The following is a 14,535-nucleotide window of genomic DNA, read 5'->3' as shown; positions in this document are numbered from 1 at the left end:
TGGCCCAGTAGTATTGACGGTCTTTAAGTCATATCCTCTCAACCGCTTCTTCGTCTTCCTCTCTTTCTCTCGTCTCTCTCTCTCTCTCCCTTTCTCTCCAATTCTCTCTCTCTCTCTCTCTCTCACTCTCTATCTCTCTCCCCCTTATCCTTTCCCTCCCAAGGGAAGGCAAAATTATTCTTTCTTCCACTCCCTTCCATTCAACTACACTTACACGATCGAAAACAGAAAATGCACCCGTTACAGTACCTAAATGTATGTCCATTCATGAATTTTTTAAATTTGAAACTAGTCCTGGGACCTATTTCATAATCCATGTCATCAATAACTAAGTTACAATAACTGTAATAAGCTACTGAAATCGTAGCATTTGACTGAATTTAGCATTTGTTATTAATAACAAGTTTTATGAAACGGGGGGGGGGGGGGGTCCTGGAGTTGAAGGTCAAAAGTAGCATGCACGAATCAATATCTAAAAGATACATATAATGATCCCAATAAGGCAAATAAAGAAAACAAAAATATTTCGAAATCTGAAGAAAAAATGGCTAATTGTCCATCATCCGGATCAAACACGAACAGAAATAAACCAGGAGGAATATAAATTTGAAAAAAAATATAATAAAAAGCCTTGTACGATTCTAGCGCTGACTGCCCAAGGAAAGGGGAAATCCCCGTCTTTCAAAATCAGCTGTGCAAGTCCGCTCGAAACATTAATTTCATCTCCGTATCCTTGGGAGAGGTTGATCGCAGTTTACAGTATTAGGTTTTGTGTGTCAAACCAAGGAGTTTTAATGGACAATCCTACCTCCTTGTTCAAACAGAACTTCGCTTGGCCCTAAATGTTGACCTGGCCTAGATGGCCTGGATTAATAACTGTATGAACTTTGAACTCTAAATCTATAGATCTGAGAGTGTGATAGATGACAATGCCGTGCAGGCAAAGCAGAGTGTAGGCATACACACGTTGGTAGTATAAATATAGGCTGCTTCATCTCATGTGTGCGTGTTGTAAACAGCATCGTGGTTAGAATGAGATTTGTAAGCTAATCTGAAAAGACACAGAATTACTCAAAATTAACTTGTCTTGAGACTTGACATAAACATGGCAGCACAAACTACAGTCCAGCATGAGCAAGGAGCCGAAGATCCTGCCGTTACCAACTTTAGACGATACCTTCGCATCAAGACTGTGGAACCTGATCCAGACTATGGTGAGCTTTATAATACATGTACAGACAAATTTGTCTGCTAATTCGTGTTTGGAAGAGTCTTTTGAGTTTTGCATGATGCTCCCCTCCAAGATAGATTCTGATTTTGGTGAAGCCAGAAGTAGTCTCAGCGAGTCAGCGGAAGATAATCCCTGAATAATATTTTTGTTGTCTAATTTACATAGAAGATTTGCAACAAAATACAAATGTATATTATTATTATAGAATATTTAGTGCTGCCTGATTAGCCGCCAAAATGTTGGTAATTGAAACTAATTATTAGACCCAGCATCATTCAACAGTGGTTTCAAATTATTTCGAATCTGATTCCAAGCCTCACCTTGAATTTTACCTCAAGATGTATTTCCATTTAGTTCAAATATTGTTCCCAGATATAAGTTCCCAATTGATTAGAAACAATATCTTTCATAACATGTATGCAAACAAGTGGAGTTACAAAATAAAGTGTTAGATAAAAGTTTTTGTTTGGGTATGTACTGCTTTTTTTAAATGATCATACTATTATTATTATTATTATTTGTTTTCATTGCTGTTTAAGTAATTAATCCAAACAAAATCAGTGTGACTTTATGGATATAAAATTTTACCAATATTGTTTCTTCAATAGTTGATCTCTTTTTGATCAAACAGCTGGAGCAATAGAATTTTTGAAAGAGATGGCCGGGGAAATGGGATTACCATTACAGTGCATTGAGGTTTGTTCATTTATTTTTCATTTAAAGTTTTTAATTACTTTAGAAGTGTGGGCTTTTTTGATGCTCCGTACCTCGGAATGTTACAAGTAAAGCAATATGTTTGGCAGAAATGTACTTACGGGGACAAATTTATGTTTATGGAGCTTAATGCATTACCCTATGAACCTCGCTATATGAAGTTAAATTGGCAATCTTATAGTAAATTTTTGCCCATTCTGCATGCATTATGTTTCTGACTAGACTATTTTGTTGTTGTTGTTATTGTTTCAGATTGCACATAAGTATATCATATCAATCATATCAATATGAAAATACAATATGTTTTGTAAAGTGTTATGACAGTCTTTATTTGCATTTGCAGGTGCATCCTGGGAAGACCATTGTCATCATCACATGGGAAGGAACCTACCCCACCCTCAAGAGCATCATTCTCAACTCACACATAGATGTTGTTCCAGCCTCTGCAGTTAGTTTACCATATGAGATTAAAAGTAGGATCATCTAGGTCTGTGATTTAAGTTGAAAGATTTGATGAGGACACCAACCTTTGTATGAAACCTTTGGGAATTTTTGGAAACAAAAGACCAGTTTACTAATTAAAGATTGCATACTTTATTCATAAACGAAAGATTATTTTTACTACCAGTACCTGAAAGCTCAATTGTTAGAGGTGCTGTCTGATTTACAAACAGTAAATGTATGAATCTAAATTCCATCTCTCATTCCTTGGAGATGCAATTAAGCATAATAGTGAATTGAATAGTTGTCACCAGAGTATATCTTTATGACAGTATGAAATTGACTCAAGAAGGTTTGAATGGCAAACTTGACAGATGTAAATTACAAGAATAACTTGGTGATTTACTTAGCAATCATTATTGCAAGTGAGATGATGGTGACAAATTATTCTTTTACCTTATGATAAACAGTTAATGTACTTTACGTAGACTATCCGCTAAAGGGAGTTGACACTTGCGAACAGAAACACATGATTTAACAGTACTTACATTCATTGATCAAGTATTCTAAATATTTTCTTTTGTTTCTTCTGTTTATTTTTCTCCTAACAGGACCATTGGAAATGTGATCCATTTGAAGCTAAGAAAATGGAAAATGGGGACATTTATGCTAGAGGCACCCAGGTCAGATTAAAAAAAAAATTCATCCCATAAACTTCAAATCATTTCAAAGTGTCACTCTTTATGAATTGTGAAAAGGTCATGTCAAGTAATTACTATCCTTTGACACAGAAAGACTTACCAGTAGACAAAATTCCTAGCTTTTGAGGACTTCCTACACTTCTGTCTTGATTTATACAATGCAAAGCCATCCATCCCCTCCTAAAACACACACACACACACACACACACACACACACACGCACACACACAGGGGATCATGACTTCAATCAATTTTGGAACATTTCTCATGTAATTATGAATATGTTAGATAAAAATCTTAAGGAAAATTTCAAAATTGAATACTAATGTATCTATATTTGATTGTATTTATAATCTTTGTATTCTGCTTGCTACTATTTTTTTTAGGACATGAAGTGTGTTGGAATTCAGTAAGTATACCATTTCAATATCTTGTATTCACAAGCTTCAGTTAAGTATGCTTGTTCCACAGCTGTACATTTATTTCCCAATGCTATGTCAATTACTGTGTTTATGGAAATCATCTATTGCTTGCTATATCAATGATACACATATTGCTACATGATTTTGTCAGGGACTTATAACCAAAGAATATTTTATTCTTAATGTCAATTCAGATCCATGCCATTCTTATATATTACAATCAAAATATCAGTTTCAAATATTACTTCTGTAAAGAGACGTATGCACACACTTCTGTTTGTTCCATGTACTTGATTTGAGGGTTGATTTTGTACATATTACCTGTACACAAGTTGTTTTAATATACCAGTAGATGAAATGTCCCGACCATTAATGAATTGTGGGTGAAATAGACCTCCAAGGTATGAATGGGGTGAAAATTTGTTTGCTTTGTAATCGCCCAGTTTCTATTTTATGATGGTATATTGTTTGGATAATCATATTCTTACACATTTAAAGTATAAAATAGAATAATAGATGATCAAAACTTGTGCCAACTCTCAGCAAAGCTCATAGTCCACAGGCCCATATAACATTTTGCTTTATTCTATTCTTTATTTTAATTTGCTTCATTTTATTGAAGTATTTGTATTCAAGATTATATACCTATATGTCAATATTTGATATACAGTGTAAGTATAAACGTAAGAAGTGAGCTGTATTTTATCCATCATTTGACCTTAATTTGCTTCTACCATACATAAAAATATCACTATTTAAAGTTCTTATCCAAAATGGCTACTGATTGCAAAACATGTGTGAACTCGGTCTTGATTAAATAAGCTCCTTCATTTAATACAAAGAAAAAGGAGATATTGCGTCTTTTATGGTTTCATGTCAACCTTGTCATCATGTCAGTTTTTATCGCTTCTTGTGGTTGTTTGCTATATGCTTTGTCCATTTTGATATTTATATGATTTTCCAAAATTATGTTATTATTAGTGTTTTTGCAGGGATGGCATGGCTTTTCTGGACTTACTGTGTTTGAAGGAAGTGTTTACAAACTCTGCTAATTATTTGCTGTTCTAACATATATTTTTCATCAGCGTCAATATTTAACCTCTGAAATCTTTGACTCTGAATCTTCTTCCTAAACACAGGTACTTGGAGGCGATCCGGAGGCTGATCAAGAAAGGGCAACGATTGCTTCGCACAGTCCACATGCTTTTTGTCCCAGGTATATTAACGATTTAAGTGTTTTTTTTATACCCGTCAGTCTTTTTTAATGTTTTTTTAATCTATAAAGATACAGTGACAGAGTACACAAAAATGGGTTTTGAACTGTTTTGTAGAAAAGTGATTTTTTTTCCTTCTCAAGAAATGTAGCCCCCCCCCCCCTTTTTTTTTTAAATACAAAATAATGGATCCACCCCTGTTCATTAGACCTCTTTGAGTCTGACCATGGTTTTAGTACAATAAAACTCTTGCTAAAAATGAATGATGTGAATTAAAGGAATATATGTTTTTAACATAATTATTCTGTTAACAGATGAAGAACTTGGAGGATTCAAGGGAATGAAGCTGTTTGTTCAGACACCTCAATTTCAGAAACTCAACATGGGGTTTGGACTAGATGAAGGTATGCTCCTCATGTACATTCTGTAAGGGACGTGATTACGGCTTTATTTTGTACTGAATCAACAGGGGGAGGGTTTCGATTAAAAAACAAACAATAGGATACACCTATAGTGTCAAGCACTGCATATGATGTAAAATATAATGTGTCCTAACATGAGCGTTAATCCAACTACAATGCTGATACGTGCACTCAGCAAAACCCAAAAGTGAACAATCTTAATTGTTCAAAGTTTTCATATAAACTTTCAATGAAAAACAGATATGAAATTAAGAAAAATTAAAACTCTACCATCATCAATTAAGATCAAGTTTTGAAATCCTCAACAAGAAACATATTCCGTGTTTAGTAAGAGTGATCAATGAACAAATATTAAAGATATACCAATACTAATCCTATATCTTAGGATTCATTGCAAGTAAACTAATCCTCTTACTAAAATATAATGATGTGAGACGGTGCTAACGATAGCATGGATAACTTCATGATGGGCATGGTTTATCTTTACTTTTTCCTTTACTAATTTTTTTATATATAGGTCTTGCCAACCCAACAGAAAAGTTTACATTGTTCTATGGAGAAAGAGCAACATGGTGTAAGTATCAATAGTAATGATATTGATTTTGTACAGCTACAATCATACAATATTTGTATACACATCCTAATGCACAGAGCTTTGGAAATTATTACCTTTGGCTTTAATTCTAGAAGCACCTGTTATCAGCACATAATGTATTTTAAGGAATTCATTCTACCTGTACATAGTACCCATTACTGCACCTGGGTTGAGAGTGGCAAATGTAGACAATGTCTTTCCAAAGGACATTAGTGCTGTGATGGGGCCAAATATTTCACAACCCCAGCCAAAAGTTCATACCACTTGACTATGTCACTTTTGCAATATATAAAATAAAAACCATGTCCAGCTAATTTCTAATTAGTATGTACAAATATGAGCATAGAACGATCAAATCCAGTGAAAAAAGCCCCTCACTCCCAACTGTGTATTGATTACCAAGAAATCAATCGTCATCTACATTTGAACCAAATACAAAACCCATGGATACCTGTTGTAAAGTATGTTCTAACTTCTAGCAACAGGCTGGGGGCAGCCCCCCCCCCCCCACACTTTCAAAAGCTGTGTAATAACATCATCATCTTTCATTAAATTTAAGTCAGCATTTTCACACTTAGTAGAGGCTACTGACTCTTTTTACCGGTTCATCATCTTCCCTTCTCAACACTTAATTGTACCATTTGCCACCCACCCCCCTTTCCCCTACTCTAATATGCATTAAAATACCCCTCTCCAACACCTGAATCTTAAAAGTTTGTTTAAAATGTTGACTGCAATTGTGTTTCAACCTTTTTAGAAATTAATATAACTTTGATATATATTCTTGTCGCCAGGGATCGATGTGATTTGCACTGGAGATCCTGGTCATGCTTCAAAGTTTGTAGAAGACACAGCTGCAGAAAAGGCAGTAAGTTATAATGAAGAAATATTTCTTTTAGAATTGGGTAAATTATGCTTTATCTTTACCAATAACTTTGGTGTTTTACTTGTGGTATAGAATATATATATATCAGATTAGGATATTATCTTTAAAGCAATGCATTAACATTGAACTTTTCTGTGCAGCTAAATTTTGATGTTGTATGTATTGATCTTTGGGGGAAAAGAATAGCTTGGCTTTCTTTTTGTACATGGAATTCAAAATGAGTTCACAAATTGTACAGTTTGATTTTAAGAAATCGTGTTTTAGGGAAAATGAACTATATGAAATGATTGAAATTCATGATATTATTTTGATATAGAGTTGTTGTTGTGTTTTTTTGTTTTTTTTTAACTTTGTTGCATTGTAAGTGCTTCATGTAGGTAAACAAATTCAGGTGTGTTGAAAAAATGATGAGAATGAAAAATAGAATTTCCTAGATTCATTGTGAATTATAGAGTCAATAGTACTAAGTCAATATGCCTCTCATCATTTTGTTTTTTTAAATATTTTTGTTTGCAGCGAAAAGTCATGAATGCATTCCTGGGCTATAGAGATGAAGAAATGAAGAGGTACAAATCCGAATGGTTTATTCATTGTTTACTACATCATGTGCGTGTTAACCTTTATTGTTAGAAATTAATCTCTAATGTGAAACCAGGCTAATAACTAGTTGATTTTTATCTAACATAAATCGTTTGCCAGAATTTGCTCCTCACGGCACACAAAGAGTTAAGATGATAATATTAGAAGTTCAAGTAAAAAAAATTAATGTCAGTGGAATGATGATTTACATTAGTGAATGATTTAATCACAAGTATTGTAATATTTGGTTCCCTCTAGACATTTTAGTGTCAGACAATGAATGTAAACATATGCCTAATGTTTAGTACACATTTTAGTATATGCATGTTTTCTATCCTTTTGACAGGTTGAGTACAGAAAAATTGGGAGATATTCAGACTGTGAATTTGGTGCGGATGTCGGTAAGCCCATAATCTAGGAACAAAGTATAACTAGCAATTTATCAGAGGGATTCAAGTTTGCAATTTCCAGATATTTTGATAAAGATTTGCTTTATTTTTCATGTTTGTTTTATACTGTAATATATTAGTAGGGGCATTGATTCAAGGGTATATTGGTCCCCTCCCCCCGTTACAAGTATTCACTTTAAACTTGATCAATCTAAAACTATATTGAAATCCCTGCCAACATGCATGGTACTTCAAACTTTCATTTTGATATGAAACCTGTGTTTTAAAGAACTTGTTATTGTGATGATTATGTTTTTTCATAACCAAACACCTCTTAACATACGGTAACCTAAAACCACATTCCAACTCTTAATTACCCTAACCCTTATCTTTGATGAATAAATAAAGCTTGCCGGAAATGTGGCCAGAGTAAGTGTAGGGTCATCCTTTGGACACATGACCAAAGAGAACACTCATCAGTAAAAGTAATTTTATCCACACTAAATGTATATAGCTGCTACCTTTCAAAAATCTTTTTTCTTTTATGTTATCCCAGGGAGGTGTGGCTAACAACATTGTTCCTATTGAACTGAGACTGCGCTTTGATCTCCGACTCTCCCCACAGCAAACACCAGAGGTAGAGAATCAAATGATTGACCACTACTTTTTATATAAATTAAATGCTTTATTCTGTCTTTCCTTCTTTCATTTTCATGAAGTTTCTCTACTTTCTTCTTATTTTTTCCATATTTTTTTCAGTTATCACCCCCATTCCTTTCGTCTCGAGCATTTTTTCTTCTTCTTTCTCATGTATAATGTTGTTTCTTTCTATGACTTCACTGAATTTGCTTATCTTTCCATTTATCCCTTTCCCATATCTTTTCTCTCCATTCAATAAATTCCAAAGGTTGTTCTTCTTCATTTGCATTAATCTGCCCCAAAAAGTAATTGCATATTTGGTTCGGAATAATTTATTCACTGTTTTATGATTTTGATTAAAATGTAAATGGTACGATAGAGAATTACATGATAATTCTACAATATAAACAAAAAAATAATTAGCTGTAAACAATTCAGGATGCTCGTTGTATATTTGGGAACGAATGTTTAAAAATGTAGTACTTTCAAGTTCCATTAGTCTTGATCAAAGATACTTTTGTATGAATTGTTTCCTCCGAACAATTAAACTCCAGCAAAAAATAATTTCTCTTTTTCTTTCTTCCTAAATAATCTGTGCATGTTTTCTGTAACTATATCTGAAGACTGTGCTTTGATTTGATTCACATTTGAAATTTTCCATCTTAAATCACTTGTAGTTTCTTGAGAACAAGATCAAGGAAATGATAGCATCTGCAGGGGAAGGTGTGTCCTTTGAGTGGATCAGGGTAAGAACTCACTATACTGTATTATGTTTAATAGCTCAGCCCATCTTGGAGCCGGAGATCTAGGTGCAATTGATCCCATTAGGACTTGATTCAGATAATCATTATTCATTATAAAAGTCAATGATTTGATGATTTACAGTAATTTCTGATGAATCACAACAAGTCAGGGCATCATAACAGGTCCACCTCTCCAGCACATATTGTGTTTTCTTAAGCACTTTTACTCAAGCTAGCCATTGGATTATTTGCAATTTTGCAAAACAAGAGAACGATGGTGGGCTAGCTAGTATAGATTAACTAGCATAGTGTAATAACCTAGCAAAACTACTTCATGTGATCTTTTCAATGTTGATTTCCTTGTTATTGTCTTAATATCTTCTGATTTATATAATGGCCTGAATAACTAACAGTCTAACTATGTAATCTAGTAAATTATCTGACTGAATAAGGTTTTCGTTTGCTCTTTGCTTTATAGAAAGGAGTCTGCTACTCAACACCTCTGGATGACAAAAATGTCTGGTGGCAAACCTTCAAAAAAGTTTGTGATGAGAAGTAAGTATTCACCAAGAAATGTTGCCCCCTCCCACACCTTAATTACCACATCCCCTCCTATTTGACCTCCAAATCAGACCAAAAAATTCTGCTGTAGTTTTATTACTGCGAACTTGTCTTTGGGGAACTTGCAAGCAGTCACACATTCACATTGTACAAATGTGTTTCTGTTTTATATATTTCTTTTAGAATGAATTTATTTTGGAATCAATGACTCGATCTGTTCCTTGACATCATCAAGATCATAACATAAAAATGTTGTAATAAAAAAATAATATATATTCAGACTTCACATATAATTCATGGTATATAATTTGTACAAGTATGTTAATTTTAACTTTCATGTTTGAACAGGCCTCTGGTTTATTCTTTCTATCATTCATGGCGAATTCATCATATACGCAGCGCGCGTAACAGCTGCACTGCTAAAGCCAGGGTAATTATGCTGCATTATTGTAGAGCGCTTAGAGACTTCTGACAAAGTAAGTGTTAGGCGCTATATAAGCACTGTAATTATTATTATTATTATTATTATTATTATATGTAGGCCTACTATATCAAGGTCCCTTGAGATATATAACATTTGATCTGTATATCCACAGTCAATACATATATATTGTATACTGCTATTTGCAGATTTTCAAGAACATATTCAACAAAATAATAGCCCTTTTGCTACAAAGGGTTACAAAATTTTCTCTGAATATACCCCTATTTTTTGCTTATCAAGTACATATTCACAATAAGTACCCTATATTCACAAAATTTGACTGATGTTATACAAGTTGCAGTTTCCTTATGAAACACATGACTCTTTAAGTGGAGTTTCTTCCTCTTTAAAACGAAAATAATCTTTTTTTTGGTCAAATTTTTGGTCATTAAAATGTTTGCGATCATCGAAAAAAATTACCCCTTTTTGAGAAATTTCTATCAGTCGATATGAAATAAAAGCACTGTGATATTATTATCCCGATGCAGTGACTTCAAATAGAACAAAATGCTTATTTTCTGTATTATTCAATTACTCTCATATACCTTCAGTATATAGCACCATCTTTCTGTTTTCCCTTTATCTCAACAGAAAGCTGGAATTGGAAACTGGGGTGTTTCAAGCAGCGACCGATAGCTGCTACATCCGAGCTTTGGGGATTCCTGTTATCGGATTCTCACCCATCAATAATACTCCCATACTTCTTCATGATCACAATGAATACCTTAATGAAGGCGTCTTCTTACGAGGCATCAACATCTATGAATCTCTCATTTCAGCCATAGCCATTGTGCCTGAGTAGTTGCTGCCTTGTTGCCCATGCCAGCACTATCATCAAACATTTTAGTATCAGCACTATGTACGTGTATCCATACTTTATTATTGCAACCACTATCTATACTGAAATACTGCAATTCCAGCCTTAAATCAAAACAATTGATTTAGGTAATATAGTTACTTTAAACTTGCAAGCAATCACACATTTACATTAAAGATGTACTTTTGGCATTATTTCAATTACAAGACAATACATATCCTGGTAATTAATATATTCCTGCACTTCAAATACATGTCCATGAATATGTATTTGCAAGTGTGATTATTTCAACTCTTTCAACATGTTTTGTAGTTCTGAAAACTAGACCTGTGCTATTTTGTTTCTATTTGATCATGGCCCATTCATATTGGTTATCAAGACATTAATCCACATTAATTTTGTGTCACTCGACCCTAGTGTAGTGATCAAGTGGGTATTTGTTTTATTCCTTGAATGCACGGAGTTCTACAGTTGCCGGGTAATAATATCCAAAGTACTTTGAAAGCACATAGAGACGTTATATCACAATGCGATATGCAAGTAATAGAACAGCATACTATTGTTATTACTGTGTATTATACAAATATACACTGCCTTGAGAGGTTCTGGTTAAAACTATGTGCAAGAGGTGACTCCAATATTTACTATAGCAAATGGTACTTTTGGATTCACCGAGGCCCATAGTTTAACCAGTACCTCAAATAGAAGGCATGGTGTATTTGTTTTATATCCTGCATCAAAAATCTATTTCAAAACAAAAACAAAAAAACAAAAAATTCACATTTTTGGGAAATAAAAATTTAGAACAAAAAAAATGTCAATTTTTATCTAAAAAGATTTAAAATATTTTGTTTTCATTAAATTAAGATTTGAAGAAAAAAAATTGATTCAATTCAAAAAAAAATTCACATTTTTTTTTCAACTCCCAAATAGTAAACCAAAATAGTACTCTCATATAGTACTTTCTAAAAATAGGTCAAATATTTCTGGTCATGTGACGAGCTCTCAACCAATCAAAAGCCAACAAATTTTTGATACAGGATATAATAGAACCTATAATGAATATATATTATGTAACACTAAGTGCCCCATCTCCTCCATCAGCATATAGTCCATCCTCATTTTCACTGATGTTTACTTCTTTCACTTGTGCATCTAAACAAAATGTATTTACTATTGTTAGTAATATTCGCAGAGGCACATGAGTAGATTTACAAAGGTTTTCTTCAGAAAATGTGGAGAAAATTGACAAACTTTGTTCATGAATATGTGTGCATACATGGTATATGTAATTTCTCAGCTCCCTAGGAGTTTGATATAATGAGGTTATACTGTACTTTCTTTGGAAGACTGGTCTGGATTTTAAAGAAGCCAGTTATCACTATGAATATGACTGACAAAGAAAGCGGACAAAATATACAGTTCGTCAGGTAGACAAAGGAACATCCCTTCACTGCTATTATGTAAAAAGGTGAATATGCATGTGAAACCTATTCTACACATTTTTACATAATAGCAGTAAAGGGATGTTCCTTTGTCTACCTGAGGAACTGTATATTTTGTCCACTTTCTTTGTCAGTCATATTCATGGTGTATATGTCTGATCTTATAACATGTAAATCCACATTCAAGAATAGTTTTACCAATTCTCTTGATTTTTGGTGAACACTGCAACATTAAAGAAAAGGCTGCCGATCACAATAAATTAGAGGTTTACCATCCGTATTTATTACTGCATACCGACTCTAACAAGATGCCAGCCATGAAGGGGAGACAATCAACTCTTTAAAAAATTGTATAATTTTTAAAATCTCTCACAGAGAGTGACATAAAACTATGGCACTGGCCTTTACCTTTAAGTATGTGTTCATTGTTTAGCACATTAGCACCATCTTTCTTTTCTCCTCTGTCAAATAGAAAGCTGGAATTAGAGACACAGGTGTGCCCAGGTGCAACCGATGCGAGCTATATCCGTTCTTTGGGAATCCCTGTTTTAGGATTCTCACCCATGCCTACCACTCCCATACTTCTTCATGATCACAATGAATACCTTAATGAAGGCGTCTTTCTCCGAGGAATCAACATCTATGAATCCATCATTCCAGCTTTAGCTAGTGTTCCTTAGTTTGTTGATGCTTTGTACCCATAGCAACAACCCCAGCAATATCATCCAATACTGCTGTACGAGAGCCTTAATTGTATGTGATACACACATATACAAGTTGCTTTTGATAGTATATACTAATTTTTAAAACTAATTGCCTTGGCCTTTACCAAGACAAATTTCTTCATGGTATTGAGATATCTCGAATGGCATCCCTATAGCTAATGCCCCAAAACACGAGTATTGATATGATACAACAGTGATATAATAACGACGTATTAAAAACTTTTATCATTGCAATTTTTTTTTAATGGCCTTTTTGTTCTTAACGGATCGATTGAGTTACTGAGGAAGGATACAAGCTTTAGAATTTAAAGGAATAGAATATCAGGGGTAATAAAAGCATGTTTATTTGTTATACCCATTATTGCATTTATATATCTGTCTCATTAAAGTTACACACCATGAATTTTTGTCCATTCTAGTCATTTTCAAACTTGTGCGAGATCAAATTTAAGATAAATCCATTTGGGACAATTCTGTCCAGATTGTAGATATTTTCAATACCACATTAATCTAAATTGAAAAGTATGAAAATATTATCAAGAGACTGATACTGCTTGATAACAAAATATATACTATTTTGCCAACATTTGTACCCATATCTACCTATTTTGTAGATTTGTTAATCATATATCTATATTTTGAAAAATTGCCAAATGTGTGTATATACTTGCCTATCCTATTTTTGTCAGGGGATTTTAATTTGTGTATTGGAAAGCAATATGTGTTCAATTTGTTGTTTGACTATGTTATTTGAGGTGAATTACATACAAATAAATGCTGATACACATATATAATAAATGTTTTTTACCAGATAAGCCAATGTTTTTTGTTTTTTATTTTTGTCTTCCCAGAAATAGTATGTTTTGTTTTAGTTAATCATATTCATATCCCTTCTCTGTCTCTGTCTCTCTCTCTCTGTCTCTCTCTCTCTCTCTCTGTCTCTCTCTTAATGTCATATACATGTAGTAGACCAAGTAACTTGTATTCATATTTTAAGCATTCTTCATGAAAAAGAAATGTTTAATAGAAAACAGCCAATGTTCATGTAAATATGGATATATGTAATAACTCCAGAAAACTCGTAACAAGTGCACCATTTTACTTGTGGTTCGAAGAAGGAACATCCATACATTTGAATACATTAATAAGTTTGTCTAGGAATAGTTCAAAAGATTCAAAAAGAAAAGAGATACAAAATTCGATATTTTTTTTTTCTTGAAACATCTTCTTTTTTGTCTTTTACCTTTACACAAGGATTCAAAGTAAACAATACTATAGGTAAACATTCATTAACACATGTCTGTAATTACAGAACACCATATTAAAAGAATTTAGTTGACCCTTGCATTGCAAATCAAATCGATAGAAATACATTAGAACACTATTTAGGTACAAAATGTGTTTTTACGCATCTTAGATATTGATTGTAAAGACTGTCTTATGAAAGTAACTTCATTATCAAAAGAATTTATTTGACCCTTGCATTGCAAATCAAATCGCTGGAAAATACATTAGAAAGCTATTTAG

At 33.3% G+C, this 14,535-nt stretch overlaps 1 protein-coding gene across 2 annotated transcripts; it reads left to right on the top strand.

Moving 5' to 3' along the window:
- Window positions 1-768: 768 nt before the first annotated feature.
- Window positions 769-13,823, top strand: LOC578000 (aminoacylase-1). Of its 2 annotated transcripts, XR_004061851.1 has the most exons (16): window positions 769-1,214; window positions 1,863-1,927; window positions 2,289-2,393; window positions 2,998-3,069; window positions 3,474-3,496; window positions 4,649-4,725; window positions 5,038-5,127; window positions 5,663-5,719; window positions 6,535-6,608; window positions 7,143-7,192; window positions 7,552-7,606; window positions 8,151-8,231; window positions 8,911-8,979; window positions 9,455-9,531; window positions 10,613-10,880; window positions 12,756-13,823. XR_004061851.1 is itself a non-coding variant. In XM_030973189.1 (15 exons), exons 1-15 carry the CDS (start codon window positions 1,106-1,108, stop codon window positions 10,821-10,823), a joined length of 1,215 nt encoding a protein of 404 aa, XP_030829049.1. In that variant the 5' UTR covers window positions 769-1,105; the 3' UTR covers window positions 10,824-11,463. The 2 variants fall into 2 exon arrangements, 1 of the variants encoding a protein (XP_030829049.1); XM_030973189.1 differs by lacking the exon at window positions 12,756-13,823 and having other exon boundaries at window positions 10,613-11,463.
- Window positions 13,824-14,535: the final 712 nt, after the last annotated feature.

This window comes from Strongylocentrotus purpuratus, unplaced genomic scaffold, assembly GCF_000002235.5.
Source record: "Strongylocentrotus purpuratus isolate Spur 01 unplaced genomic scaffold, Spur_5.0 spur5_scaffold_6, whole genome shotgun sequence".
NCBI lineage: Eukaryota > Metazoa > Echinodermata > Echinoidea > Camarodonta > Strongylocentrotidae > Strongylocentrotus > Strongylocentrotus purpuratus.
The sequence above is the reverse complement of the archived record's forward strand: the minus strand, read 5'-3'. Positions and strand labels throughout refer to the sequence as shown.